The 27,109-nt window shown below is 46.8% G+C and overlaps 1 protein-coding gene across 1 annotated transcript in view; it reads left to right on the top strand.

The window, feature by feature from the left end:
- Positions 1-12,764: 12,764 nt before the first annotated feature.
- Positions 12,765-27,109, top strand: part of DAP (death associated protein) — a 60,932-nt gene continuing 46,587 nt past the window's right edge. Inside the window, exons 1-2 of the mRNA XM_082382611.1 lie at positions 12,765-12,999; positions 25,355-25,451. Of these exons, the coding sequence (XP_082238737.1) occupies positions 12,945-12,999; positions 25,355-25,451 (152 nt within the window). The 5' untranslated portion in view covers positions 12,765-12,944. The remainder of the gene's footprint in view (positions 13,000-25,354; positions 25,452-27,109) is intronic.

Genomic DNA, 27,109 nt, shown 5'->3' with positions numbered 1-27,109 from the left:
TGCTTTTTATTTATGTGCAATTTGCAAGTGTGAAAGGAGAAAAACTAGACCTCGAGGTCTGAGAATCTTCCAACAAACATGAGATTTTACATAAGATATATAATCTATGGTGGTGAGTTAAACTGATACAAAGCCAGGGAGGTCATTTTGCAGCTTGAGTTATTAACATTAGGCATGATTTGTGAAGTAACACTATCCCTCACTAGGTGTAGGTTTAGGACTTGATGCAATTCTCTTAAATGTATTTTACAACTTGGTGTTACACAAGGAATGGGGTTAAAGGATTACATTCCCCAATGAGTAAACAATGGATAACAGGAGTGTCCTTATCCCTTGACATCAAATTCCAGAAAAACCTGACAGAGAGGATCAGTAACATTTTATGATAGATAACAGAGCCTCGTGAAATTTACGTTACCTGAAATCTTCTAAGCCTGATGAGTCAGTTAACAGAGCTCCTTGTTTATTTAGTTCACTGGGTTGTAAATGTTCTATCCACTTCAGCTTATTTAGCAGCCCCCAGAAAAATCATTTAGAGTGTAAAACAAAGAATGTTGCCCACCATCCAGTTCTACAAGGATCAAGTCATTAGCCACTGCAGTCACTGAGCGACAGAGCACCCTGAAAGGAATTCAGATACAAATGTTCTAGCAGGGCTCTCAGGAAACTTATTTTCTAGACCATCCCCAGTTCCTGAGACTGAGGAAAAGAGAGAAAAGAAGCCTTTTTAAACTCAAATGAATAGATAATTCATTCCAACTGTTACTTATAAACTAGTGAGTTTTATATTGTAATACCTGATTCATGATTAAGTTTTAAAATGAAAACTATCCAGGATAGATAAGAAGATGTACCCTACGATTCCCTTGGGCTCAAGGCCACTTGTGTGCCAATTTAGATAGGACTCCAGCAAATTTACCATTGGTATGAGCCTGATGGATCACTGATATCTCATGGGTATAACCATTTAGCAGCTATCTTTTTACCTTCAGTAGGATTGGAAAATGTAATCACCCACGTCGAATCCTTAACAAAATTCACTCAACGAGCCTTCAGTGATAGTTATCAGGCCATTATGCTACTGAATTCTGAAGTCTCTGTGATGAGAAAAGCGGTATTACAAAATCACATGGCCCTAGTACCTCAAGGAGGCACTTGCACCCAGATTCAAACTGAATGTTGTGTCTTTATACCAGATTAATCCTTTAATATAACACATTTAATGACCCACATGAAAAATCAGATTTCTGCCTTGAACAATCCACTCCTTAGTCTTGGTGATCTCTTAAAGAACTGGGTTGGTAATGGAAATTCTTGGCTTAAATTCTTTTTTTTTTTTAAACATTCAAATAATCTTTTCTGTTTATTTATTTATTTATTTATTTATTTAATTAACTAACATTTTTTGGCTGTGTTGGGTCTTCATTGCTGCGTGTGGGCTTTCTCTAGTTGCCGCCACCGGGGGCTACTCTTCGCTGCGGTGTGTGGGCTTCTCATTGCAGTGGCTTCTCTTTGTTGCGGAGCGTGGGCTCTAGGTGTGCGGACTTCAGTAGCTGTGGCGCATGGGCTTAGTTGCTCCGCGGCATGTGGCATCTTCCCTGACCAGGGATTGAACCCATGTCCTCTGCATTGGCAGGCGTATTCTTAACCACTGCATCACCAGGGAAGTCCCTTAAATTCTTACTTATGACTTTATTAATGCTACTAGTTCTATTATCTGTATTTTACCTATTTTACAAGATTGTTGTTTTTTGTAGTACCCAATGTGTAACAGAGTCTCTGACAAAGATAATGATGACTAAGCAACTTGAAATGGTTGACCAAATATATAGTTTTACATGAGACTGAAATGATTGTAATAGTGTAACTCTAGATATGGGAAGAAGCAACAAGGGAGAATCGTTTCATGGACCATAACAGAGTAGTAAGTCATGTGATCCAGAGACTTTTATTGCTACCATTAACAGGGTCTAGAAAATTAAGTGGCCTATCAACGGAATCCTCGCCTGACCTAGGTATGAGTCTTCCTAGCCCTGTGAGACAAACGGGTCATGAAATGCCTCCCAAACCTTGGTTGAATGTATAACCAAAAGGGGGGACTATAAAACAAAGAATTTTGCCCACCATGCAGTTCTACAAGGATCTAGTTATTAGCCACTATCGTTACTGACCGACGGTGCACCCTGAAAGGAATTCCGGACAAAAAACAGGATGAGGCACCCTGTGCGTTAGAGAAACAGACCCCCTCAAATAGTTAGATGTATATTTTAGGAAGAATTTTAATGAACCCGCATTCTTTCATCTTCTCATACATAGAAAAACACTAAAATCATTAACTGAGATGTCTGTTCCTTATGCCTATCAGTTATCTTTCACTGAGATGTGTGCTTGACTGCACGTACTCCCGAGCCAAAAATCACGTATATACTGGCTTCTCCCCCCACCTCTTTGGAGCAGTCCCCCCAGAGCTACTCAGAGGCTGCTTCCCGGGCTATAGTCCTCAGTAAGTTCCCTGAAGAAAACTGAAACTCGCAACTTTTACATTGTGCATTTTTCTTTCAGTCAACAAGAGCACAGCACCTGAATTAAAGTAGTCTGAGGCCCAAGGATGTTTCATGTTCTCTGAATCTGATCTTGAATGGAGGGCCAGGTGAGTGAAAACAGTTGTAGCTAGTGTATTAGTCAGGGTTCTCCAGAGAAACAGAACCAAGAGGAAATATATCTATGTCTATATCTACATCTATATGTGTATCCATACCTATCTAGATAGATTGAGAGAGAGACAGAGAGATTTATTTTAAGGAAGTGGCTCATGAAATTATGGAGGTTGACTAGTTGAAAGTCTGCAGGGTAGGCCAGCAGGCTGGAGACCCAGGGAAAAATTGCAGTTCGAGTTTGAAGGCAGTCTGCTGGCAGAATTCCCTCTTCCTCTGGGAGGTCAGTCTTTTTCCTGTTAAGACCTTCAGTTAGTTGGATGAGGCCCACTCACATTATGGAGGGTAACCTGCTTTACTCAAAGTCCACTGATTTAAGTGGTAATCTCATTTTAAAAATGCCTTCACAAAATCATCTAGAATAATGTTTGACCAAATACCTGGGTACTGTGGTCTAGCTAAGTAGACACATAAAATGAACCATTGCCTGGAGTCATCCTCTGACAGCATTTTAGAGATAGAAGCTCAGTTATTGGTATTCCTAGGGCTTCCATGTTTGTTCCTGAAGCTGCAGGAATCCTCTCCTTAATTTCATGAATTCTTCCAGTATTCTACAATATTCCAATAAATACTCAGAGTTGGTTTCTCTTTCTGAAAAGAAAAAAGAAGAGAAGAGAAGAGGAGAGGGGAAAGGAGAGGGAAAGGGAGGAGAGGAGAGGAGAGGAAAGAAGAATAACATCCTTAAATGATAGGGGAGAAGTGAATAAGCCAAATCCAAGCTAGTCCAGCAGTTACTCTCCCATACTGTGGGAGTGATATCACATCAAGTTTTACCTTTTCTGTGGGCCCTGCAAGGAATAGCTTAAGTGTAGCTTTTCTTTACCCGAACACTCCATGGTTCTTTGTAAAGGAGATGAACTGTTATGTTGGAAGTTTCCAGCAAGCTACTGAATCTTGTATATTTTCTCTTATCTTTTCCATGGTCAGTAGCAGTTTATTAATTTATGTCAGTGAAAAGCTATGAACAGTGTCCCAGAGGGGCCCTGCAAAGCTGAAGTATGGGCTCGGGATTTGTTCTTATCTGGATTAACAGCAATCACATTTCCCAAGCTCGGACGTTTTTCTAAAAATTGAGCAAGAAAGGAGGTGGCTTTTCTGCAAACATGGTAAGAACTAGGATGCTGACTGAAGTCATTATTTACAGCCTTCTCTAGTCTGCAAAGTCACACACAGATACTTCAGCCTGAATGGAATAATTAATCAATTATGTGAAATCACTTGGCTGAGAAAAAAAGATGGCTTTAAAAAGAAACCCAGGGCTTCCCTGGTGGCACAGTGGTTAAGAATCCGCCTGCAAATGCAGGGGACACGGGTTCGAGCCCTGGTCCGGTAAGATCCCACATGCTGCAGAACAACTAAGCCCGTGCACCACAACTACTGAGCCTGTGCTATAGAGCCCGCGAGCCACAACTACTGAGCCCACGTGCCACAGCTACTGAAGCCCGTGTGCCTAAAGCCCGTGCTCCACAACAAGAGAAGCCACTGCAATGAGAAGCCCGTGCACCACAACGAAGAGTAGCTCCTGCTCGCCACAACTAGAGAAAGCCCGCGTGCAGCAACGAAGACCAAACGCAGCCAAAATAAATAAATAAATAAAATAAATTTATTAAAAAAAAAAAAAAAGAAACCCAGGTAATTTCAGCAGGGAAAATAGGTTTTAAATTTGTAAGGGAAAGTATTTGCCATCTCTAACTCCAGAATTGTGAGAGAGAAGAAAACTGAGATGGCAAGAGCCCAAAGGTTATCTTCCAGAATCGTGGTCAGGTATATGCTTATTAATATAGACTCTTATCAATTATTAGGCAACTTCAAGGTTATGATATAAAAAATTTAGCCTGTGTTCACACTGATTCTTAGTAGACAGCTTAATTCATGAATAAATTAATCTAAATCTATAAAACAACCATATTTAAAACACTTTCTATCAGAGAGGTGATCTAGGTGAAAATTATCAATGGTAAGTCATATTGATAACATGTACCCTTGATACCATGTGATGAAAATGGCACTTCACTTACATGGCCTTCCTTTCCAAAACCCATAACCCCTGTTTAACAATGAGACGGGAATTCTCTGGTGGTCCAGTGGTTAGGACTTGGTGCTTTCACTGCCATGGGTGGGGGTTCAATCTCTGGTCAGGGAACTAAGATCTTGCAAGCCACATGGTGCAGCCAAAAAACTGAGAGAAACATCAGACAGACATAAATTGAGGGACAATCTACAAGATGAGATAATTAAAAAGAATCTTTATCTATTTTTTTTCTGGAAGCCTAGAGGGACAAAGTATAAGTGGTAGACTCTAATGCTGGTAGGATTATTGAGAAGCAGTGACTTACTTTCTCCTTTGGACATAAAGAATACCGTTATTTAGGTTTTCCAAAGTATACTGCTTTTGTATTTTTTCAAAATGTATTCATAGAAAGTATTTCTTGAAAGTAGTCAAAACATTCATATGGCCTATTGAGGGAAGGCACAACATGTAGCTCTGCAGGGAAAAGTATGGCCAAGAGCTTCCTGTTTGAGACTTTTGCCATTCCTCACTTAAAAGCCTGTGAATTGTTTTTTCTAGTTCATTATAATTTTGATATGGATTGCACTGAATCCAAAGACGGCTTTGGGCAGTATGGACATTTTAACAATATTGATTGTTCCAATCCATGAACATGGGCTATCTTTCCATTTGTTTGTTTCTTCTTCAATTTCTTTCATTAAAGTCTTGTAGTTTTTGTACTACAGATCTTTTGCTTCCTTGGTTACACTTATTCCTAACTATTTTATTGTTTTTGATGGTATTGTGAACGGGATGGATCTTAAGGTTATTATCCTAAGTGAGGTAAGTCAAACAGAGAAAGATAAATATTGTATGAAATTGCTTACATGTGGAATCTAAAAGAGCTGAACTCATAAAAACAAAGAGTAGAATGGTGAGGGTCGGGGGTGTGGGGAATGGGAGAGATGTTTAATGTACAAATTTGGAACTAGTAGATAAATAAGTCCTGGAGATATAATGCACAAGATAGGGATTATAGTCAACAATACTGTATTATAAACTTCAGGGTTGCTAAGAGACTACATTTTAATTGTTCTCACCACAAAAAAGAAATTATAACTATGTGACATGATAGAGGTGTTAGCTAACGCTAAGGTGGTAATCATATTGCAATATATAAATGTATGAAATCAATACATTGTACATGTTAAACTTACACAGTGTGATATGTCAATCGTATCTCAATTTTTTAAGCCTGTGAAAGCAGAGCTTTTGAAAAATGATGTCAACAATGTTATCAAAACTCTAAGATTGCTCAAACTGCCTTTTCAAAGGCAAACAGCACAGCAGGTGGATTTTGTGGATCGAGAAACAGCTGTAGTGAGTGGGGAAGCCCAGACAGTGGGGACTGGTGCTGTCATTCTGGAGGCCAGCCTCACACCTCCATCCCAGCTGACCCGGCTGGACCAGCGCCAGTGGGTCAGTCTAGAACAGGGGAGCCCCTGAGAGTCCCCCTGCTGCCTCAGCCACTGCTGGGGCGATACCACCTGGCATTGTAGTCCTGGCCAATTGTAGGGCTGACATCACCACTGACTACAGTGTGGTGGTTGTATTTTAATCCAAACATATATTTTTCTTATTCTTAGATCAATAAGTGTCTAAAGAATGATCAAGAACAGCAATTCTCAAAGTGTGGTCCAGTGACCCCTGGAGGTTTTCTAGACCCATCCAGGGGGTCTATGAGGTCGAAACTAAGTTTTTTTTTTTTTTTTTTTTTTAATAATACTGAAATGTTACTTGCTTTTTTCCAGTATTATTCCCTCTCAAGTGTACAAGGAAGTCTTCCAGAGGCTACATGACATGATATTGCAAGAGACTGAATGCAGAGACAGAGATGAGAATCCAGCTGTCTTTCTTCAACCAGACCTTAAACCAGGACCTTCTGGTCCGCTGTTACCTTTCCACGCTCATCCCACCCTCAGGTCAGACTGGACCAATCACCGTCTTGGGCACGTGAACTGCTGCCCCAGCTCCGCGCTTCTCCTCCGCCCTTTCCCCGGTGGAACGCCCTCCTCCTGCCTCCTGTCAACTAGAAGGGCTCAGTTCCACACCCCGCCCCTTGAAACCTGTTCATTATCACCATGCCTACCCACCCACAAACCAGCGGGAATCTCCTTTCTGTCCTATAACATTCATCGTCTGTTTTGTACTTTAAAATAAATGTTTACTTTGCTGTTGCTCTAAAATCTCTAAGAAATAATGTGCTTTGGGTAGACTTGTGTTTAGTCCTTTAATGTTTACCAAGCATTTTCAATACACTATCACGTATACTTCCTGTGAATATTGTAGAGGGGCATGTTATGTTCCCCACTTTAGGTGAGGGCGCTGAGACTCAGAGCTCTCTGCTGGAGAGCTTCCGTCGCTGTGGAGTTTCTCTGATGTTGCGCATTTAATGTGTGATCAGGCTGAGTCTCAAACCTCAGTCCAGAGACTCCAGGACCCGTGCTCAGTCATTTATAGATTCTCCTGCTCAGACTGATTCCACATGGAAAGCTGAGTAGAGGCTAATGGGCCTGAAAAGACAGGAGTAAAGCCTCAATGTACTTTGGCTATTCATCTGTCACTCAAGCTCTCTGAATATGACATACTCATAGCCTTTCACACCCACAAAAAAAAAAAAAATTTAAGGAGAAAAGGGTCAAATAATGTCCTAGTACCACTGAATCCTGGATAGATGGTTTAAAAAAAAAAAAAAAACGAACAAAAATACATGTTCTTCAATTTCAGATTTCAGACTCCCTTGAGATGATTTTATCTTGCCTTCGAAAGCCTCTTTATTCTTGATGTCTTTGTCATGTTTATTTTTTGTACTTATAGCAATTCGTATACCCTTGTAAGAAATTTTATACAGGGAGATAAATGCTAAGACATAATATTGAATAACTATTTGAATCCTTGTGTAAGATGGGTATTACTGCCTCTACTACGGAACTATGATCACAGAATGTGGAAGTAGCTTGCGCAAGGTCAAATAATGACTCAGGGAAAGAGCCAGAAATAAAATGATCCCTACCCTCCACCCCCATTTCTCTGCTAAAACACATTTTTCATAAATAACTTACATAGCATTTGCAATTCTGTGGGAAATCAGTATTCATGGTTGTAGTACTCCCATCTTTTTTGCAGTTTCTATTTTCTAACTTCCAAATAAAGATAAGAGGAATATTTTGCTGAGATTCAGGCTGGTTATTTTTTCCTTCAAATATCCTTAGCTAAAGGATGACCTCAGATGTGATGAAAAGCGACCTCCACATCCTTCAGCAGCTGTTGAATCACTTTCGCAAAATACCTCAAAATGTTTCTCAATAACCCTGTAACTGACAAGTTAGAGCCCAATGAAACCCTGAAGGATTCCCCATGTGTGTGAGTGTGTGTGTGTGTGTACGTGAGAGAAAGACAGAGAGAGACAGAGACAGAGACAGAGAGACAGAGAGAGGGGTAGTCCATCATTTTTATTTTGGGACATGCCTATCTTCTTCAAGTATTGTATGTGTCCTTGTGGGTGTCAAAGAAATTATATTTAAATAAACATTATTTAAAACCCCCATAACATAATACAATGAGAAACATCCTGGATGTTACAAAGCAAAGTTGAGAATGGCTGCTGCCCTCCCCTTCCCAGCAATGTCAACAATGGAAGAGAAATCCTGTGAAGTGAATAAGAATTCTCATCCATCAGACAACAGCACAAGGAGACAGAATGTACGGGCCAGCCAGGAATAAGAAAGCAATGTTCATCAAACTGATTGATAGGCGGGGTTATTTTAATACACCGTGGGACAATTCTTGTATTTCATGAATGTTAACGAAAACTCCGTCTGCAATAACAACAGTATATTCTGTAGTATATTATGGTTTACAAAGCACTTCCAAACGTGCAACCAGGATGGTGGTGAGAGCGGGCTCTCCCGGGTTTCCCCACATTAGCTACCGACCCCTGTGCTTGGCCTTTCACAAGCTCGGTTCCTCCGAAAATGAGGGCAGAGAAGCCCTCGTGTCTCAGGATCTTACGGATAGCAGATGGGACGATGCTGAGCTATAGGGGCTTGCAGGCGGCACTGAGACGGCCCTGGATTCTCACACCAGTCCTGCGGGAGGTCAGTGTTCACATCTGCAATTTGCAGATAAGAAACTGAGACTCAGAATGTTTCAGTGACATAGTCAAGGTTCCAAAATATACACATGGAGGAGAGAATCTGCATTTTCTGTTTCTTCTTTGAATACTTTTTCCAGTGTTTACAGCATTCACATTAAGTAGTGTCTTAGACTCAATGCCATTTTTTCCGGCACCACTTGGGATTACAAAAGAGCCTGCTTAGAGAAGAAGGGGAAACGGCTCCCAAAACTCTACTTTAGAAGGCAGCCAACGGTGGGTAGAAATGGGATTGGGGCTTAAAGACCTGGCTTCTGGTTCCAGTATGCACTCAACAGGGTTGTGGCCCACATAAGTTCAACCATCCTTTCTTCTCCCTTTTGTCTGTTTGCTTTTGTCTTTCTTGGCAAAAATGGGTCAACCTGCCTTACTCCCAGAGTTATAGTGAGCTTATAAGATTATTCACTCAGAATTCTAATAATATCTATGGAATGTGCATGTCCACATAAAAAGCTTCCAAAGGGTGGTGTCTGACATACATCCTCAGCACCTAGGACTTGTGGGGCTGGACACACAAACACACACATACACACGCATATACTTATGAGTGAAAGTATCAGAAAAGATTAGTGGTCATCTGTATTAATGTATTAGTGGCCAATCTGTGTTAATTATCTATAATACATACTGTAATGTATATTTTTCATTCTCTGTGTAGGCCTCATTTGCTGTTCTTCATTTACATAACAGTTGTGAGAAATTAAATGTATATTTGCTCCAGAATTATGCGGGATAATATCTATCGAATGCTTCTTCTGTGCCCACCCTGGTTTTGGGTGGTGGAAATACAGTGAGCAAGATGGACAAGATCTCTCTCCTCAGTGGGCTGCCAGTCGACCACGCAAGTCAGAGGAGAAAGACAGTAATGCCCAGGGATATAATGATGGATGACGACGAAGACAAAGTTATGAGAGTCGAGTGCCTGGACTGCCTTCTTCAGATCTGGTGGTCAGGAATAGACCCTTTCAAAAGCTGATTCCAGAATGCAAAGGAGTTAGCCATGCACGAATCTGGGGGGAGACGGTCCCAGGTGGAAGGAACAGCTAATGCTAAGGCCCAAAGGGAAGGGTTGGCTTGTCACATCTGAGGAGCATCAGAAAGGCCAGTGTGGCCAGAGGAGCTGTGAGAGATGAGCTCCTAGAAGCAGGCAGGGTGCCCATCACCCAGGGCCTGGTAGGGGTTGCATTTGGCTGCATGTAAAGACACCAATCACAGGGACTGCATCTACTAGGGGTTTGTTTTCCACACAACAAAACAGTCCGGAGGCAGGGTCCACTGCTCTGCAGAGACACCACAGAACCTCAAAGTCCTGCTTCCTTTGGTCTTCCTGTTCCGCCACCTTTAGCATACGGCTTTCATGCCTTTGGTTGCCTCGTGGTTGCAATACGATTGCTCTGCCTTCCACCTTCTGTCTGAATTCAAGGCGGTGTGAACAATGAAGTCACCAGGAGGAAGGGTGGTCCTCATATCAAGAATGCAGAAACTTCCCCAGAAAACCCCAGTCGACTTCCACTTACATTTCAACGGCCAGAACTGCCTCTTGGCCCCCACTAGCTGTAAGGGAGCCTGGGAAATATGAGTGTTTGTTTTCAAGCTAAATTCCTTAAACGCCCGTATTTTCTTCAGTAGGAACGCTACGGATTGGGCAGGTACTCACACCGTAAGGAATAGTTTGGATTCTCCTCTAGATGGGAAGGTATCTATGGGTAGGTGGGTGAGTCAGGAGTTCTGCTTCCACGTGTAAAACTAGGCATGGCTGTTAACCCTAGAGTGTCTTGATCAGTGTGGTCCCAGAACAGGTCTCAGGGGAAGATATGGGTCCTCTCAGGCCTTGGTGCAGCCCAGGCGTGACCGGAGCCTCCAGAGCCCTTGGGTAGCTTAATTCCTTCCTCAGCATGCTCCTTCTTTTACCCCCAGGGTTCCCTAGCAATGCCATGGGTCACTGAATCGAAGATGCCATCGCTCTTAACATATGACTTTAGGTACCACCAAGACGAAACAACGCCGCCAAGTAAACTATACCACAATGTTTTCTAACGTAGAATTTTTATTTCATACTTCTTAGAAATGGTTCTTTTAGACTAAAGGCATGAGTTTTTAACCATATAGCACTCTTGAACACACATAAAGAAGAAAATATTCATACAATTAATTTGCTTAGATACTCTTAAAGCTTCTATTTAGAATCAAATCATCAGTGTCTGTGGATTTCCTCACTCTGTTCTATGAATAGTGTTAGTGATGGAGCATCTCCTAAGAGAGTGTTCCACTATTGATTTCAGATTTTCTTCTAAGCTGCTCACACCTGTCTGCAAGTTTTGATGTGAATGCAAGACAAAGACAACTATATCATGACTGCTGCCTGGCCAACAGCTGTCCTGCTGGTAGTGCTACTGAAACGTCGGGGGAAAGTCCCAGATCAACGTAGAGTATGTGCATTTCTCTGTGTGCCGTGATGCAAAGAGCTGGGCAGCGCTGAGTTAGACATCTGGGTAAGGGAGGTCAAGGGTGCAGCGGAATGTGAGTCTGGAGCTTAATGGAGAGGCAGGCATAGAGAAATGGGTTTGCAGATTTGGGATCCATAAGCGTATGGATGGTAGTCCATACGCATGATGGCCTCATGTGACCACTGAAGCCAAGTCTAGACACGGAAGAGGGCTGGTGTTGAACCTTGAAAGACTCAAGTGTTTAGAAATCTAGAAGAGGAGACAACCAACCCAACTGGGAGTTAGCAGCCAAGCCTCCAGCCCAAGCACTGGATGTCAACGCCACGATGCGGCAACCCTGAAGCTAAGGAGGAAGGGGACGGTCAGCTAGGTCAAGTGCTGCTGACAGGTCAAGCAGGATGAGAGTGGAACTGTGAACACTGGATTGGGCAGCGTGGAGGTCACACGTGACCATGATAAAAGGACGTTCCTGGCTGGTGGCAGCCTTTGTCGGGGCTGATGACAACCAGATGGAGTGGACTGGGTTGAGGAGCCGGGGGGGGGGGTGGGGGGTGTGTGGGGGGTGGGGTGGCGGGGTTGAGATGCTCTTCGAGCAGCTGTGCTGTCAAAGGGAGACATACAGCCAAGAGAGCCGATGGTGTTTCCTTTTCTAAAGACACCGGACATGTCTGAACGCTAATTTAGCAAGGCGGGATTGATGGTCAGTAGAGGATACCTGTAGTTACAAAGCGCTTGAGATGGCGAGAAGGTTGCAATCCGAGGCACAAGGCCAACGGGTCAGCTTTGGACAGAATCAAGACCCAACGCAACAGGAAGACGGCAGAGACAGGCGACACAGACGCAACCTTGCACAAGACCTCTGTCCAGGTTTCCAGGCTTCACAGCTCTGCCTTTCTCTCCCGGGGGGAAGGCTCTCCCATTTGCAGCATCTTTTAACAAATCCCCGCTATTCTTGGGCCCCCGGTCGGTCCCACCTGGGGTCTCATTTCCGCACTTCACCGGTCGCTCCGAGCGTGAGCTGGGTGAGGCCATCTGGCAGACGGGCCTGTTCCCCGACGGCACACAGCACCCCTGGGCGCCCCACTGTTGAAGCTGTTTCCCCACCACCGTCACCGTCTATCTGGAGGGTTGGTGGAGCAGCGTGCACGGGGGTGCCACCCTCCTGCTGGGCTCTTTCCAACCTCGGGCGACTGTCGCCGCCGGCACCAACGCCCGCCTCTTCTAACCGCCAACGCCCCGCCCCCGCTCCCCTTCTTCCTCCTCCGCCCTTGGCCGAGGCGTCCAACGTGGCGCCGCCGACTGCGCATGCTCAGTACCCGGGGCGCGCGGGCGCCGACGGGACGGGGCGGGGCGGGCGCAGTGACGCCACCGCGCAGCCGCGGGCTGGCGGGGCCGCGCCACGTAGGCGCGCGGGGGCCGCGCCCCCTCCAGGCGGCCGTGGTTTGTCCGCCTGCGCGCGGCCCCGCCGCCCCACGCACGCGCCTCCCTCGCTCCCGGCGCTCACGCTCGCGCGCACTTTTCTCCAGGCCCGCGAGCACTCGACGACAGCCGTCCAGGTCCCTCTGAAACCCGGTCGCACCATGTCTTCGCCTCCCGAGGGGAAGCTAGAGACGAAAGCTGGACACCCGCCCGCCGGTACTGACTCGTTCCCACTTTCTCTCCTCTCGCGGGCCCGGAGGGCGGGCTCGAACCCGCGGGCACGGGGCGCGGAGCGGGGCGCCGGGCGGGGGAGGCAGCCGGCCAGCCTGGGACGTGTCCGCTCGTGGGGTCTAAGTTAAACTCAGCCCCGCGCTGGTGAGACCTGTTTCTTTGTGCGAAACATCGCAAGCCTGTGCGAGTTGCACGCAAATTAGAGTGACTTGAACAAGACCAGATGCACAACTTGCTCCCAGAAGTTTGGGCGGTGAATACTTACTTAGAATGTACAGATGTTTTAGAAAAACGAGTAGCCGAAACAACGACAAATCAGTGTTTTTAACGTCATGATGATAAATCGTAGGCTGACAGCATTACAAAAGAACCGAAGGAGCGGAAATCGTTTTTATCATTAATCACTCAATATGACTTTTTTTCCCTCCAGTTTCTGTCGCATTCTGCTTTTCCTCAGAAGCGGTTTTGTGTTTTGCTTTTTGCTTTTGCACAGCCTAAACTTCCGAGCCAAGGAAGTTAAATGCAGGAAAGAGTCATCTTTCTTAGAAAATGTGTCTCTAACCAACCTTCACGTTCAAACCGTCTCCTCCCCTTTCTGAGCCCAGTTCCTGTTTGCTCTTTCGAATCTGCCCAAACTGGTGGATTGCTTCTTCTCCTCTCCTTTGGAATGACGATCGATCCATATGGAAGGACACTGGGAGGGAATCAAAGGTGACTGGGTCCCAGGATACGAGTCACTTCAGTGTGTGGGGTTTTTAGGGTCTTAGCTGCGCACGTTAGTTAAAGCATCAACTCACTTTGCTAATAACAGAAGCCTTAGCCAAACATGGCTGCTTTTTATGGAACATTTGTGCCATCTTCTTGTTAGAGGAAAGATTGCCCTAATTTCTGTCTGCCGCCCCCCACTATAGGGCACTAATTCTCTGCCTCAACACGGTGAATAGAGAAGTTCTTTACATATGTTGCATTCCAGAGTAGGGAATGCTTTTCACTAGTGAAGCAAGCTCTGAACAACAAGAAGACTGGCAGTAGGAAAGAAAAATGGCTAACCGATGCGTGGGGATGTAAGAGCATGAGATTTTAGAAAATAATTCCACTGTAATGGAAGATAGACTTCGGCGGTCTCTGTGTTGAATTAGTTTAAAATTAAAAAAGGACTTCAAAGGCATTTCCTTTAATGATAACTCTGACTTTTAATTCCTGCCCCGGAGGGTTCATGTCCATCATTCCTGCCTCATGACCTGGGCAGCACGGCAGGAGGGAACACCTGCATTTACACTCGTGGCCATGGACCACGCAGCAGCAGTCTGCACAGGGCTCCCCTGTCCCCGGGCAATGAGTGGCATTAGATGTATGTGTTGGAATGATACCAAAGCAAAGTAGCAGTAATGGAATTGCATATAGAGACAGCCATATGGAGAGTTTTAAGTTCAGAGGTATAAACTGTCTATATTAACTCTCTGGGAGAAACTTCATGAAGGACTCTGATTTTCTTTGAATTGTAAACAGCTAGGCTGTGTGAGTTACAAATTAAACATCTTATTTATGCCCAAGGAGAGGGGAGCCAGTGTATTTGTGCTGCTGTAGCAGTGAACTTGGGTTTTAAGTTTTGAGGCCTGTCACTTCTCTAGGGTTCAGTTTTCCAAATCCATGAAATGGGAGGTTCGGGCCAGATGGCCCCTGAGAAAGTAGCAGGGCGGGGCTGCCTTTGTGCTGTTCCTGTCGCCATCCATCAGGATTGGTGCCCAGGGGCAGTTAGTCCCACAGGTAAACTCCTCAAGTGACTTCAGGGCAGGTCCCTTAAGCCTTTGAGACCCCCGTCCAGCAGGAGCTGCTAAGGAGGCTGTCACTGTCATCCTGCATTTCCCAAGGCCGGTCACACTTGGCCAGGGGTGCAGGTTAGAAAGAGACCTTTCGTCCCTTGCGGTATGTTGCCTCCCAGGTAGTACCGCTCAGGTGCTTTTTCTCCCTGTGGTACAGAGGCCCCTGTGTGGAAGCCTGTTTTGGCAGAAAGTTCTGGGTGGCCTTGTTTACTCTGGTTATGATCAGAGGTTAGACAGTTCTGCAGATTAGATGTTAAAAAAAAAAAAAAAAGGCAACCACTATAATAAAGGATAATCATCAAGTACCGCCCAGAGCCCAGTTCATAAATCAAAATAACAGCCTTAAAAACACTGGGAACACTTTCATTAAGGGCTTAAGTTGGATAACAAGAGCTTGTGCTTAAATCTGCAATTGAAAGGACTAAAACTCTCCTACATGACTCTCTTCTTTTTCTTCTGTGTTTTCTCGTTACTGCTGTGTGAACCGGGGATGTGCCTGTGCACCCCCACAGCCTCCACCTGCCCGCCTGTTCTTCTTGCTTCCAGGGCTCGGTCCCATTGATGCGCGGTGCCTGGTTCAGAGCACTCTATAAATAGCTCCCGAGTTTCTGCAGAGCCTCTCGCTGCCTCTCCCTTGCTCCGTAGCGTGTGCGGCCCACAGCTCCCCTCCGCTGCTGAGTGTCTCCAGCGGGCACTGGGGGTGCAGGTTGGACGGTCAGCCAGCTTCGGCAGCAGCATCACAGCGGAAACTGTAACTAACATTTGCTGAGCGTTACAATGCGTGGGGCATAGGGGAAGAAGAAGGGTTTTCCCTTTACCCTTCTAGGTTCTTAGCTGAGATTCCCCCTTACGATAAAGGACAGATTAACAAGGGAAAAACTGAAGTATAATAACATGTATATCTCCTGTATACATGGGAGATAACTCAAGAAAAATGAGTAACTCCCAACCACCACCTTAAATAGTAAAGATGAAAAATGCCAGGGAGAAGGGGAGGCCCCCGTTATGGGAGGGAACCAGGAAATGCACCAGGGGAAGGAAGACGGTTATGCAGATGTAAGATTCTCCTACAATTTTGTCATCCTTTTCTTCCTGGTACAGAGAGGGAGACACTTACAAGGGGAGATTTCCCTTATAAATGTAAATGTTCCTAACAAGGGTGACTCCTCGGTATACGGCTTTTCCTTGTGTGCTGTTTCTTAATCAGCTCAAAATCATACTTCTGCCAAAGAGCCATGTTTTGGGGTGGCATGCTCTGCTCCCCTTCACCAGCCCAGTTCTAATCGCTCGGTCCTCCTGAGCTCATTTAACTCGCAGTCACCTTACAGTTGGGATACGGAGGACAACACACCCTCTGGAGGATTGCCGGCACCCCCAAGCCTTGAACCGGCAGCCCTTCTCGACAGGGGGCTCCATCGCTTGCCAGGGGCCTCCTCCCAAGGTGTGAGATTAATGAGGCTTCTGAAGAGCCTGGGACAAAGGTGCGGGGCGAATAACTACAAAGTCCACCCCCTGAGTGGTGGTTGGCACTGCGTGGTGTCCTGCAGTGCGCTGGGGGCCGGGTCCTCTGGAAAAGTAACCAGGTCTTCACGATTTGAGACCTTGCCACTGCCCTCGGCCACAGATACCTGCGGAGACATGGGGTGAGACTGCTTGTTTTATGGGAGTTCTTGCAAATGCAGATTAGCAAAGTGAGTGAGGTTCTGTTTCGCCCAGCGGCAGCGCTCTGATCGCCGGCAGAAGCGGGACGTGATGCCAAGCCCCACTGTTACTCCTGCCGGTTTCCATGAGTTTGTGGTGGCGACGGGGATGACGTCTCTTTGTTAAATACGTTTTGCCGGCCCTGGTCCCCCCCATTTCCAAGCGGAGCCAAAACCGTACGTCAGGAAAGTTCTCATAAATCTAATACAGGATAGCTTGGAGCATTACTAATTTTTACATATGGTTTTCTTTCAAGAGTAGACTTTATGTCCCTTCTAGGACTGAGTCAAATGGATTTATTAAAGTAAAATGGGAAAGAGACCACTTTGCTTTTCTTTAGTAACTTCAAAATAATTCAGTTCTCTGTTCTCTTCATCAGTCAGAGTGCATTTAAAGGGCTGTGGGTGATACTTCTCCCTGAATTATCTCCGTCGGGGGTTTTCATATTATCGCGGCCACTCTGTTGCTAGAAAGGCAAGACTGATTTGGTTTTTAGTGTATTAACCGTGCAATCGCAGGTGTGCTAAGCACGCCCCCAGCACCCTCAACCCGGTCACTGATCACCGCTTGAAGATGCAGGAGAGAGGTCTGCCTTTGCTCCTGACATGCCAAGAAAAAAGAGAGACCCTGTTAGTCACTGCATTTTTTTTTTGATAATAATATTTTAATTTTAATCTGAACCTTTTTTTTAAAAAATTTATTTTGTTGAAAGTCACTGCATTTTTTTAAAGAAGCTCCCTGTTAGGGTGGACCGAGCACCTCTAAGACGTGTTTTCGATTTCGCCTCTGTGCTCTAGGACTTTGGGGGATAGGCGCGTCCTCCTGTTTTCTGTGAGTGTCCTGTTTATTTCAGACGATGCCTGTGCACTCTTGCTTGGTTTTGTGAGTGGTTTCCCCTTCCCAGCTTCAGAAATTGTTTTGTTTGGATAGGGACTATTCACTTTTGTATAAAGTACTGTATTAGTTACAGTTTTATATTGTACTCACTAATTGTAACAGACAACCCCAAATCTCGGTGCTGAGCCAGTCAAGGTTTATGTCTCTCCCGGTGGCCCTCCTACCAGGAGAAATGCAGAGGCCCAGGTCCCTCCTGCCCAGCGACTCCGCCTCTGCGGAGGGGACCGAGTGCAGGCCGTGGTGTCGGGGCCTTGTGGTGCTTCGGCCTGGGAGCGGCATGTGTCACTGCGTTAGTTTCCTGCGGCCACTGTAGCAAACATTTAATGGCTTAAAACAACACAACTTTATTATCTTCCAGTTCTGGAGGTGAGAAGTGCAAAATGGGTCTCACTGGGCAGAAATCATGGTGTTTGCAGCTTCCTTCTGGAAGCTCTAGGGGAGAATCCATTTTCTTGCCTCTTCCAGCTTCCAGAGGCCATCCACAACCTCAGTTCCATCTGCGACATTCCTTCCCCTTTGCCATGCAGCCCAACACGTAAACGGGTTCCAGGGACTAGGGCGTGGCCATCTGGGGAGGGCACATTACTCTGCCTCTTTTTGCTGTATTAGGGCCACGACCCGGGTAAAGGGCCCCAACCCAGCTGCAGGGGAGGCTGGGGTTAGGGTTGATGAACGCTGCCTCACTGCCTGTCCCCAGGTACCTCCAGGCAGGGATGCTACTTCGTGGACTTTCTGAAATCCGCCGCCCTGAACGCAAGGTTTCCCCTGCGGCTGCCCACACCCTCCTCCGGTTTGGCCCAGTCGCGCCCGGCTGGCCCTTGTCTTGGCCTGCTCTCCGCGCGGTCTGTCCTCCGGGGCGGCCTGTCAGGGGATGGAGCGGGCCCTGCGTGGAAGACGGGCCGGCCTGTCCAGTCCCGGTCCACAGCCCCGTGGCCCTGCCCCATGCTCCACGCCTCTGAGCCCCACGTCCCCTCCCCTGCGGGGTGAGCGGGCTTGCCGCCGTGTCACTGAAGGGCCTTCCCACCTTAACACCTTCCGACTCTGAGCGCAGAATAGCAGTTTCCCTTGTTAGGTCCTCAGTTTTCTTAGAGAGGAAACCGTCAGGGCTGCAAGTTCAGCAATTTATCTGGGACTCGCTTTTTAGCGCAAGCATCACTTTCCCCCGCTGCCTCAGGCCGGAAAGCTCCCTCCCGTGGGGGGAGCTGCACTTGGCCTCGGGGGTGAGGGGTGCCGGGGCTCCCGGGGTCCTCGTGACTCACTGCCTTTCACCCTTCAGCCTCCACTCTCCCTTCACGGGGCTCGCCACCTTCATGGGGCTCGCCACTCTCCCTTCACGGGGCTCGCCACCTTCATGGGGCCACCAGCCTCCCCAGACGGGCGTGGCTCTTCTGCTGGCCAAGGAGCCTCCTCTCCTGGTGGAGCCCTTCCTCTTAACCGAGAGGGACCACGTTCCTTTGCCCTGATCCCACCACTGTCCCCCATCCCCGGGGCTGCCCGGTCCCGTGTCCACTTTTCTCTCCGGCCGCAGTGCTGCTCTACCTGAGATGATTACGTTCTCGGCTAACCTGCAGCTCTGGGTGTTTCTGGTTTGCTTTCTTTTGTTCTCACTGGAGCAGTTCTCGGAGCCTTTCATCTCTTTTTTGTGCGTGGATTCGGTTTCCTTTGCATCACATTTCAGTAGCTCTTCTTGGGCAAGAACAAAGAAAGCATCCGCTCACGAGTCCTGCTCAGCACAGCAGCTAGGGCTCGGGCTGCTCCCCGGTGCAGGGTGCTTTTACTGCCCATCTAGGGACACCCTTCTCATCCCCCTGCCCGGCGTGCAGCTGGGGGGTCTTCCTAGCCTGCTGTCGCGTGTGGGCCCAGAGCCAGCTGTCGGGGACCGTCTCACAGTCAGGCACCCAGATGCCTGAGGGGATGCCCGGCCCCGGGGGGATATGTCATCAGCTGCTTCCTCAGTATTTGCCCACCGGACAGTCTGACCTGGAGGACGCTTCCTCTGCCCCCTTTGCTCCTTGGGTAGGAAGCTGCTCTGCAGAGAGCTTTCAGCATCAAACACACTTTCTTTCCTGGCCCAGACCCTCCCCATAGGCCATCACTCTTGTCTCTCCGAGGAGGAGTGTCGCTCTGTTTCCTGGAATGTTCAAGCAGGGCAAGGCCTGCGGGTTGTGATTAAAGGCGCAGGCTGCCGGGGTCAGAAGCTTGCTACCTGTGCGACTGGGGCCACTGGCTTCCCCTCCTCGTGGGGGGGGGGGATTTACACCATAGGGTGATTGGAAAGTCGGGGGGTAGCGGGGCGCCCGGCCAGTGGTTAGAACAGGGCCTGGCATGTGGCGGCGTGGAGAGTGGAAGGATTCTCCAGGATCTGCAGTTCTCCAGAACTTACTTAGATGTGGTGAGATCCTGACGACAGTCCTGGAGGTGGTCAGCTGACCAGGGCAGTGGAGCGCCCCATGGTGGGCGAGCACTTTGCAGGGTGTGTCACTCACTCCCCGACAACCCGGTACATCGGTCCTGCCATCCCCACTTTACACGTGAGGAAACTGTGGGGAGGAGGTGATAAACCACCAAGGACTCGCACACTGGAGGGTTCTCTAAGTGCTAGATGCTAGTTGTGAAAACCCATCTCCTAAGAGTAGCTAAGAGTTGAGCATTCATGGGGACCAGGCCCTGGCGGAGGTGTTTCACATGGGCTCACTCCTTCAGTCCTCAGAGAACCCCTGGGGGGAGAGCACTGCCACCCTTTCTTCACAGACGGGACCCTGAGACAGTGCCAGCAACTTGCCAACACACACACACACACACACACACACACACACACACACACACACACACACACACACAGGCAGAGCTGGGATTTGAACCCAGGAATCTAGCTCCAGTATCCATGCCCTTAACTTCAGCTTGGCGCTCCTGTTAAGAGGAAGCTTGTTATTCTTTTTCTTCCCCCCGCCTTAAATTTATTTATTTATTTATTTATTTTTGGCTGCGTTGGGTCTTCGTTGCTGCACACCAGCTTTCTCTAGTTGCAGCGAGCGGGGGCTACTCTTCGTTGAGGAGCATGGGCTCTAGGCACCCGGGCTTCAGTAGTTGCAGCGTGTGGGCTCAGTAGTTGTGGCTCGCAGGCTGTAGAGCGCAGGCTCAGTAGTGTGGTGCACGGACTTAGTTGCTCCGCGGCCTGTGGGATCTTCCTGGACTGGGGAGTGAACCCATGTCCCCTGCATTGGCAGGCCGATTCTTAACCACTGCGCAGCTTGTTATTCTTGAAATTTGAAGCTCACATTTGAATAACAAGCACCACAACAAAAATCTGAGTTGTTTTTTTTTTTTTTTACTAATGTCTCAGAAAAATACTTAACATTCACAAAGAATTCTGCAAAGATTTCTGCAGAAATAACTCTGCCTTTGCATTTTTTTCCAATGAAGAGTCCTGGAGACAGTAATAAAACATTCGATAAATATGTGCTGTCGTATTTTTTGGCAGTCGTGCAAGTGAGAATGAATCTGTCTCAGCCTTGAGTTATTATTATTATTGCCACTTTTTATTGCTGCATTAATCACCACACATACTGTGAGAGATTGATGAAGTTAATTGTTTTTATAAACTAGATTAAATGAAGTGCTAATGTGGGGTGACTGGGTTTGGACGTGTGTACTTACGTCAACAGAGAAGTGGACAGACTCCCTGTGAGCTTCCCGAGATGTGACTGTTTCGAACGTCACCTTGACATTCGTCCTCCATTCCTTTTGTAGTCAGTTGTACACTCTTTTTACTGTTAGTCAGTTTATAGAACGCACCTGGGATTTATAGTTTTAAGGTTTTTGTGTCTGCCAGGTTGAAATGATTCAGAGATTATTTTTAAATGGGCATCTGTATTAGTTTGCTAAGGCTGCTATAACAAAATACCACAGACTGGGTGGTTTCAACAACAGAAATTTATTTTCTCACAGTTCTGGAGGCCAGAAGTCCAAGATCAAGGTGCCGGCAGGTGTAGTTTCTCCTGAGGCCTCTCTCCTTGCTCGCGGACGGCCGCCTTCTCACTGCGTCCTCACGTGGCCTTTCTTCTGAACACGTGCATCCCTGGTGTCTCTTCCTCTTCTGATAAGAGCATCAGTCCTATCAGATTAGGGCCCCACCATAACAGCCTAATTTAAACTTAATTGCCTCTTTAGAGGCCCTGTCTCCAAATCCAGTCAGGTCTGAAGTTCTGAAAATTAGGGCTTCAACCTGTGAATTTAGGGAGATCACAGTTCAGCTCATAACAGCACCTTCAATCAGTTTCTCATGGGCCTGGGATAGGGGTGGGATAAATGGGGGAGGAAAATGAATTTTAAAAAAATTTAGTGGGACAGTTCTTCTAGCCTCCTCTTTTGGCCAAAAACATTCATAATCTTACATTTCAAGAGAGTGAGTAGATAATTATCTTAAATATATTACAGAATTTTATTTTCAGTCTCCATTTCTTAAGGTTTGGCAGGCTACATAACCTGGGAAATCTTGATAAGCCACCTGCAAATGGTATTTTTGTTTTCTTATTTTTTCTTTTTTTAATATGAACCCAAAGTGAGGGAAATCTGTAGGAATCACACCCAAAAAAGTAGCTAAATTCAGAACAGTTAGCCTGAGCCTTGGGCCCACATGAGGCAGGAAGTGACCTGGTGTCTCTTCCTCTTTTTATAAGAGCACCAGTCATACTGGATTAGGGCCCCACCCCTATGGCCTCATTTAACCCAAGACCCCAGCTGAAAGCTGGTGCTCAGAGGCCAAACTCATGGAGAAAGGGTGCAGGAAAAAACTGTCCAGCAACACAGAGGGGTGGTGGGGAAGCTGGTGTGTTTCAGCCTGGCCTCTGGATGGCAAACAAAGGCTCCTGGAGAATTTGAAACTGCAGGCCTGCCTTTACATGGGCGATGAGTTCAAATTTACACTGTTTGGCCATTCCTGTTCTCAGTTAATGTAAAAAGGATTGCCAGGTTTGACAGAAGCATGTACAGCATGTCTCCAAAGGGATGCTGCCTGCACCCCACACCCCAGAGGATCCCCACAGCTAAAGGCTTACTGAAGACAAGCCCATGGCCCACACTCACCTCAAACAAGAGCCAGAATCAGAGAAAAACGAACAGTGAATGAGACTCCCGAGGACCTCAGATAATAAAATAATTAGATATACAACCATGAGACAAGTATGCCTAAGACGATTAAATACATAAAAGAATTAAGAACACGAGATCTGAGTAACGCACTGTCAAATAAAGACCAGACAGATTTGAGGGGGGAAGAGCTCTAGAAATGAAAAATAAAAACGATCGGAATAAAAATCGGTCAGGATAAAAGCAGATTGTTGAGAGAATTACTGGACAGGGTTATATTTCCTTCTTAACAAAGTAAATGTCCCCTTCCCACTGAAAAGAAGTGATGGTGGCAGCAGGGAGACTCCTGTTCCAAAACCAGACCAGCAGACGCATCATTAAACACGGGCCTTTATTTCACATGCCCTCTGCTTTGCTTTCCTCTGACGGACTGCAGCTGGGTACCGCTGGCCATGCAACAGGCATTGTCAGCTTCCTGAATCCTCCCAGGGAAATTGAAAACTAATAAACTCGAAGTGTATAAGCCTCAGAGTGTTTCACATTCTCCTTCCTGTTCGCAGCATCATAAAGAAACCAGTCCTGGGCTTTCAGAATTCAGCAGGGTCCAACGTAATTTGAAACACCGGAGGATGTGGCCTGGCAAGCTGGTTGTACTGTGTGGTCAGAGCAGGGCTGTGGCAGGACGCGGAGTGGCTATCCTGAGGAAGGAGGGTGAACACCCTGGGCCCCACACCCGAACCTGGGGTCAGTGAGCTCAGTTAATACACTCTACTTTCTGTCAAGTGCCAGGAAGCTGCTGAGCACCTCTGTCTTCGTCCTTTTGGGCCGCTATAACTGAATACCACAGACTGGGTGGCTTGTAAACAACAGACATTCTCCCTGTTCTGAAGGCTAGAAGTCCAAGGTCAGGGCACCAGCAGATTCGGTGTCTGGTGATGTCCTGCTTCCTAGTTCACAGACGGCTGTACGCTCTGTCCTCACCTGGCAGAAAGGGTGAGGGAGCTCTCGGGGGTCTCTTTGTAAGGGCACTAATCCCATTCATGAGAGCTCCACCCTCATGACCTAAGCACCTTCCAAAGTCCCCACCTCCAAACAGCATCACTTTGGGGGTTAGGATTCAACAGCCTCTCTTCTCATCTAAACTTCTCCATCTTAGGACGTGGCTCTTGTCCCCTTTCTGGAGATGAAGCATTGAGGCTTTGAGAGGCTGACTAATCTAAGACCATATAGCTGAGGACATGGAGGGACTTGCTGACCCTAAAACACGCACAGGCGACTGCCATGTGGGGCTGGCTTTTTGGATGTAAGGCCAGCATTTCCAAACTTTATCCCATGGAACACTAGAGTCCTGAAGAATGATAACCAGCATTCCCTGGGGGAGGAGTTCTGTGGTGAAATACACTTGGGAAAGATGGCACATTATATGCCCCATATAAAGCTTACAATGCACACTAAAGGCAGAAAATCTGTCTTGAGGAAACACATTTAATTTTTCAACCTCGCATTTCCCACAATTAATAGGTCCTAGAATCCCCACTTCTGTTGTCATTTTTTTCTCTTGCAAAACATTATTAACATACTAGCCATTAAGGGAATACAAATCAAACTACAATAAGACATCACTTCACACCCACTAGAATAACTATAAAAAGATAGACAATAACAAGAGTTGGCGAGCATGTGGAGAAATTGGAACCCCTACTGGTTGGAATGTAAACAGTTCCATGGCTTTGGAAAGCCTTTGGGGATCCTTCAAAAGGGTAAATATGGGGTTACCATGTGACGCAGCTATTCCACTCCTACATATGTACCAAGGAAATGAGGGTATATGTCCATGTGTCCACACAAAAACTTGTACATACACAGTTGTTTATATCTGCATTATTCACAGTAGCCCCAAAGTGGCAACAATGCAAATGACCACCACAGGTGAATGGAGGACAAAATGCGGTCCACCACGTGTGCCGTGGAGTATGATTTAGCCATGAAAACGAGTGAAGTACTGACACAGGCTGTGACATGCATGGACCTTGGAAACATTATGCTAAGTGAAAAAGCCTGTCACCAAAGACTATGTATTTTATGATTCTGTTTATGTCAAATGTCCAGAAGAGGCAAATGCAGGTGACTGGTTGCTAGGAGCAGGGGGAGAGGAGGGATTGGTGATGGGTTTCTGTTTAGGATGATGAACATGTTTGAAAAGGATCGTGTGCAACTCTGAATACACTCAAACCAGAGAACTGTACACCCTAAATGGGTGGATTATATTGTATGTGAATTACATGTCCCTAAGGCTGTTTTTAAAAACCAAATAAACTTCTGCCAACTCTAGGGTTTCACAGCACAGTTTGGGAAAGGTTGCCACCGGAGTGGACTCTGGCTGTGTGCACAGCAGCTGTCCTGTGTCACCTGTGGCTGTGTCGCCCCTTCGAAAGCACCATCTGCATTTGAGAAAATATTACAGGCAGGGATTAAGTGGGGTTTTTTTTGCATCGAGAAGCTGAGTATAACCGAAAGCAAGCAGCCACTGTGTCCACACGGTTTATACTCTGGTTGCACTACTGCTCTTACCAAATACTTGAAAGGAGACCAGACAAACAGAGGAGCCTTGGAAACTTTCTAAGTGGATCTGAAGTAAGAGACAGCGTTGAGTGTCACATCATATTGAATCTCCCTCTGACAGCCTTAACCTCTGCGGTTAATCACCGTCGCCGCCGGCTGATCTGGACTAACCTGGGACCATGGGACAAACACACACTCTCGAGCTAGTTCCCCTGCCGTCCGGTGGTTCCGTGTCCACACTGATCATACCCTCTTTGTCTTCACTGCAGTGAAAGCCGGTGGGATGCGAATTGTGCAGAAACACCCGCATTCTGGAGACACCAGAGAAGAAAAGGACAAAGACGACCAAGAGTGGGAAAGCCCCAGGTAGGAGAGTTCTGGCGAACCTTGAGATGTCTCACAAATCACCGTTATTCAGTTAAACGTTAACGTTTGTTCTCTGCTCCGTGTTTCTGATAACCCCTGGGTTTCATGGGCCCTGTGCTGTGTGCTTTTCCTCTCCTGAGCAGTGAGGTGGGGCTTGTGTTCCCAGACGGGAGAAACAGGGCATCGAGAGGACGCCCTCTGCCTGCATAAATCCGAGTGGGTCCATCTGTCTGTGGGCAGAAGCCCTGAACCCCCACTACCATACTGAAATCGCCCACAGACCTTTGAAAATGCCATGCTAGTTGAATCTCTGGGCTGGGCCTGGCATTCTGTGCAGTGAGAGCAGAGAACTACTGATTTAAATAATGTTTACAAACGTTAGGGCTTTGCCAGTTTCAGCCAAGCAGAATCACTGAGGCCACACCCTTATGAGTGACCGAGTGCCCTTAAACGACATCTCTGCCCCCAGCTCCCCAGGTCCCCGCCAGCTCATCTTCCTACAACACCACCATCTCTGTTTACACCTGTCTTCCTTGGTGATTCTGATGTCAAGTTTGGTCCAACCACCTTGATACAAGTCCATTTCCTTCCACCTTGTAACATAGAAACATGCGCCACCAATGCGCACCTGTCTGTGAGCTTGTCCATGTAAAGGAAAGTGGACACTAAGCTTTCTGCCTTATAACTCGCCCCCGGACAAGTCTCAGTCAGAGGAAAAGGAAGTGTGGAGGGCAGCCAACCTGTGTTTCTGTACTTCATTCCGACAGTCCTGAATAGCAGGTGGAACGCTCCCTGGGTTACACGTGGGAGACTGAAGACCGCAGAGGCCACACGCTTGCCATACCGAGCAGGAGCTAAACCCAGGTCTGGGGTCCAGAGCAGGGCAGGCTTCCATAAGAGTAGCTGCCGACAGCACGCACCCCCTAAGAAGGACGTGCATGTGCTTGGTGACCCCACGTGTCTACTTACACATGTGCTGCGCCGTTGGGTATTTTCTGTAAAACCTCATGTGATATGACTTACAGGGCAGTCACTGGAGGGGAGGACAAAATTTGAGGTGAAGTTTCTGAGTGATTATTGCCCATTTTAAATCATGAGATGAGCAACGGGAAGGTTCTGCCTAAGTTCTGGTTTTATAAAAGGAGAAGGTGGTTTAAAGAAAATTCTAGAATTTTCTTTCCACTGGCTATCTTCACAAAGCTGTGTTCGGCACGTAACAACATCAGGAATTCTCCTACAGGTCCACGGTCCTGTATCTGAAAACCTTGGGGCCTAATTTATTTCAGAATTCAGAAATTCTGTTGTTTTAGGAGAGGAAGCAGGTTTTAGGAGTATAAGACCGTACACATTCCATACAGCACCCGTAGTGGGGTCTCAGGCAGCCTAATCTGTGTATGATGTTCACACCAGCAGAGATGCATTTTAAAAATTTACAGACTTGGATCAGTCCAGGTTAAGTTTCGCCTGCATAAGAGTTGTAACGAAACTTTAGTTCAGTGTTTGAGAACATTCTTGGATTTGGAACCGAAGATAAAAGCATGTGGCCTGTAGTCATTTCCTCCTCTAGGAAACCCAGGATGTCACTTCCCTTCATACCCACTGGTTCCCTAAGAAGGAAGAGAGGATGAGACAGAGAGCCATGCCTGGGAAAAAATCCT

Source organism: Balaenoptera borealis (genome assembly GCF_965194805.1).
Source record: "Balaenoptera borealis genome assembly, chromosome: 2".
In the NCBI taxonomy this organism is placed as follows: Eukaryota; Metazoa; Chordata; class Mammalia; order Artiodactyla; family Balaenopteridae; genus Balaenoptera; species Balaenoptera borealis.
This window is presented reverse-complemented; position numbering and strand designations above follow the sequence as displayed.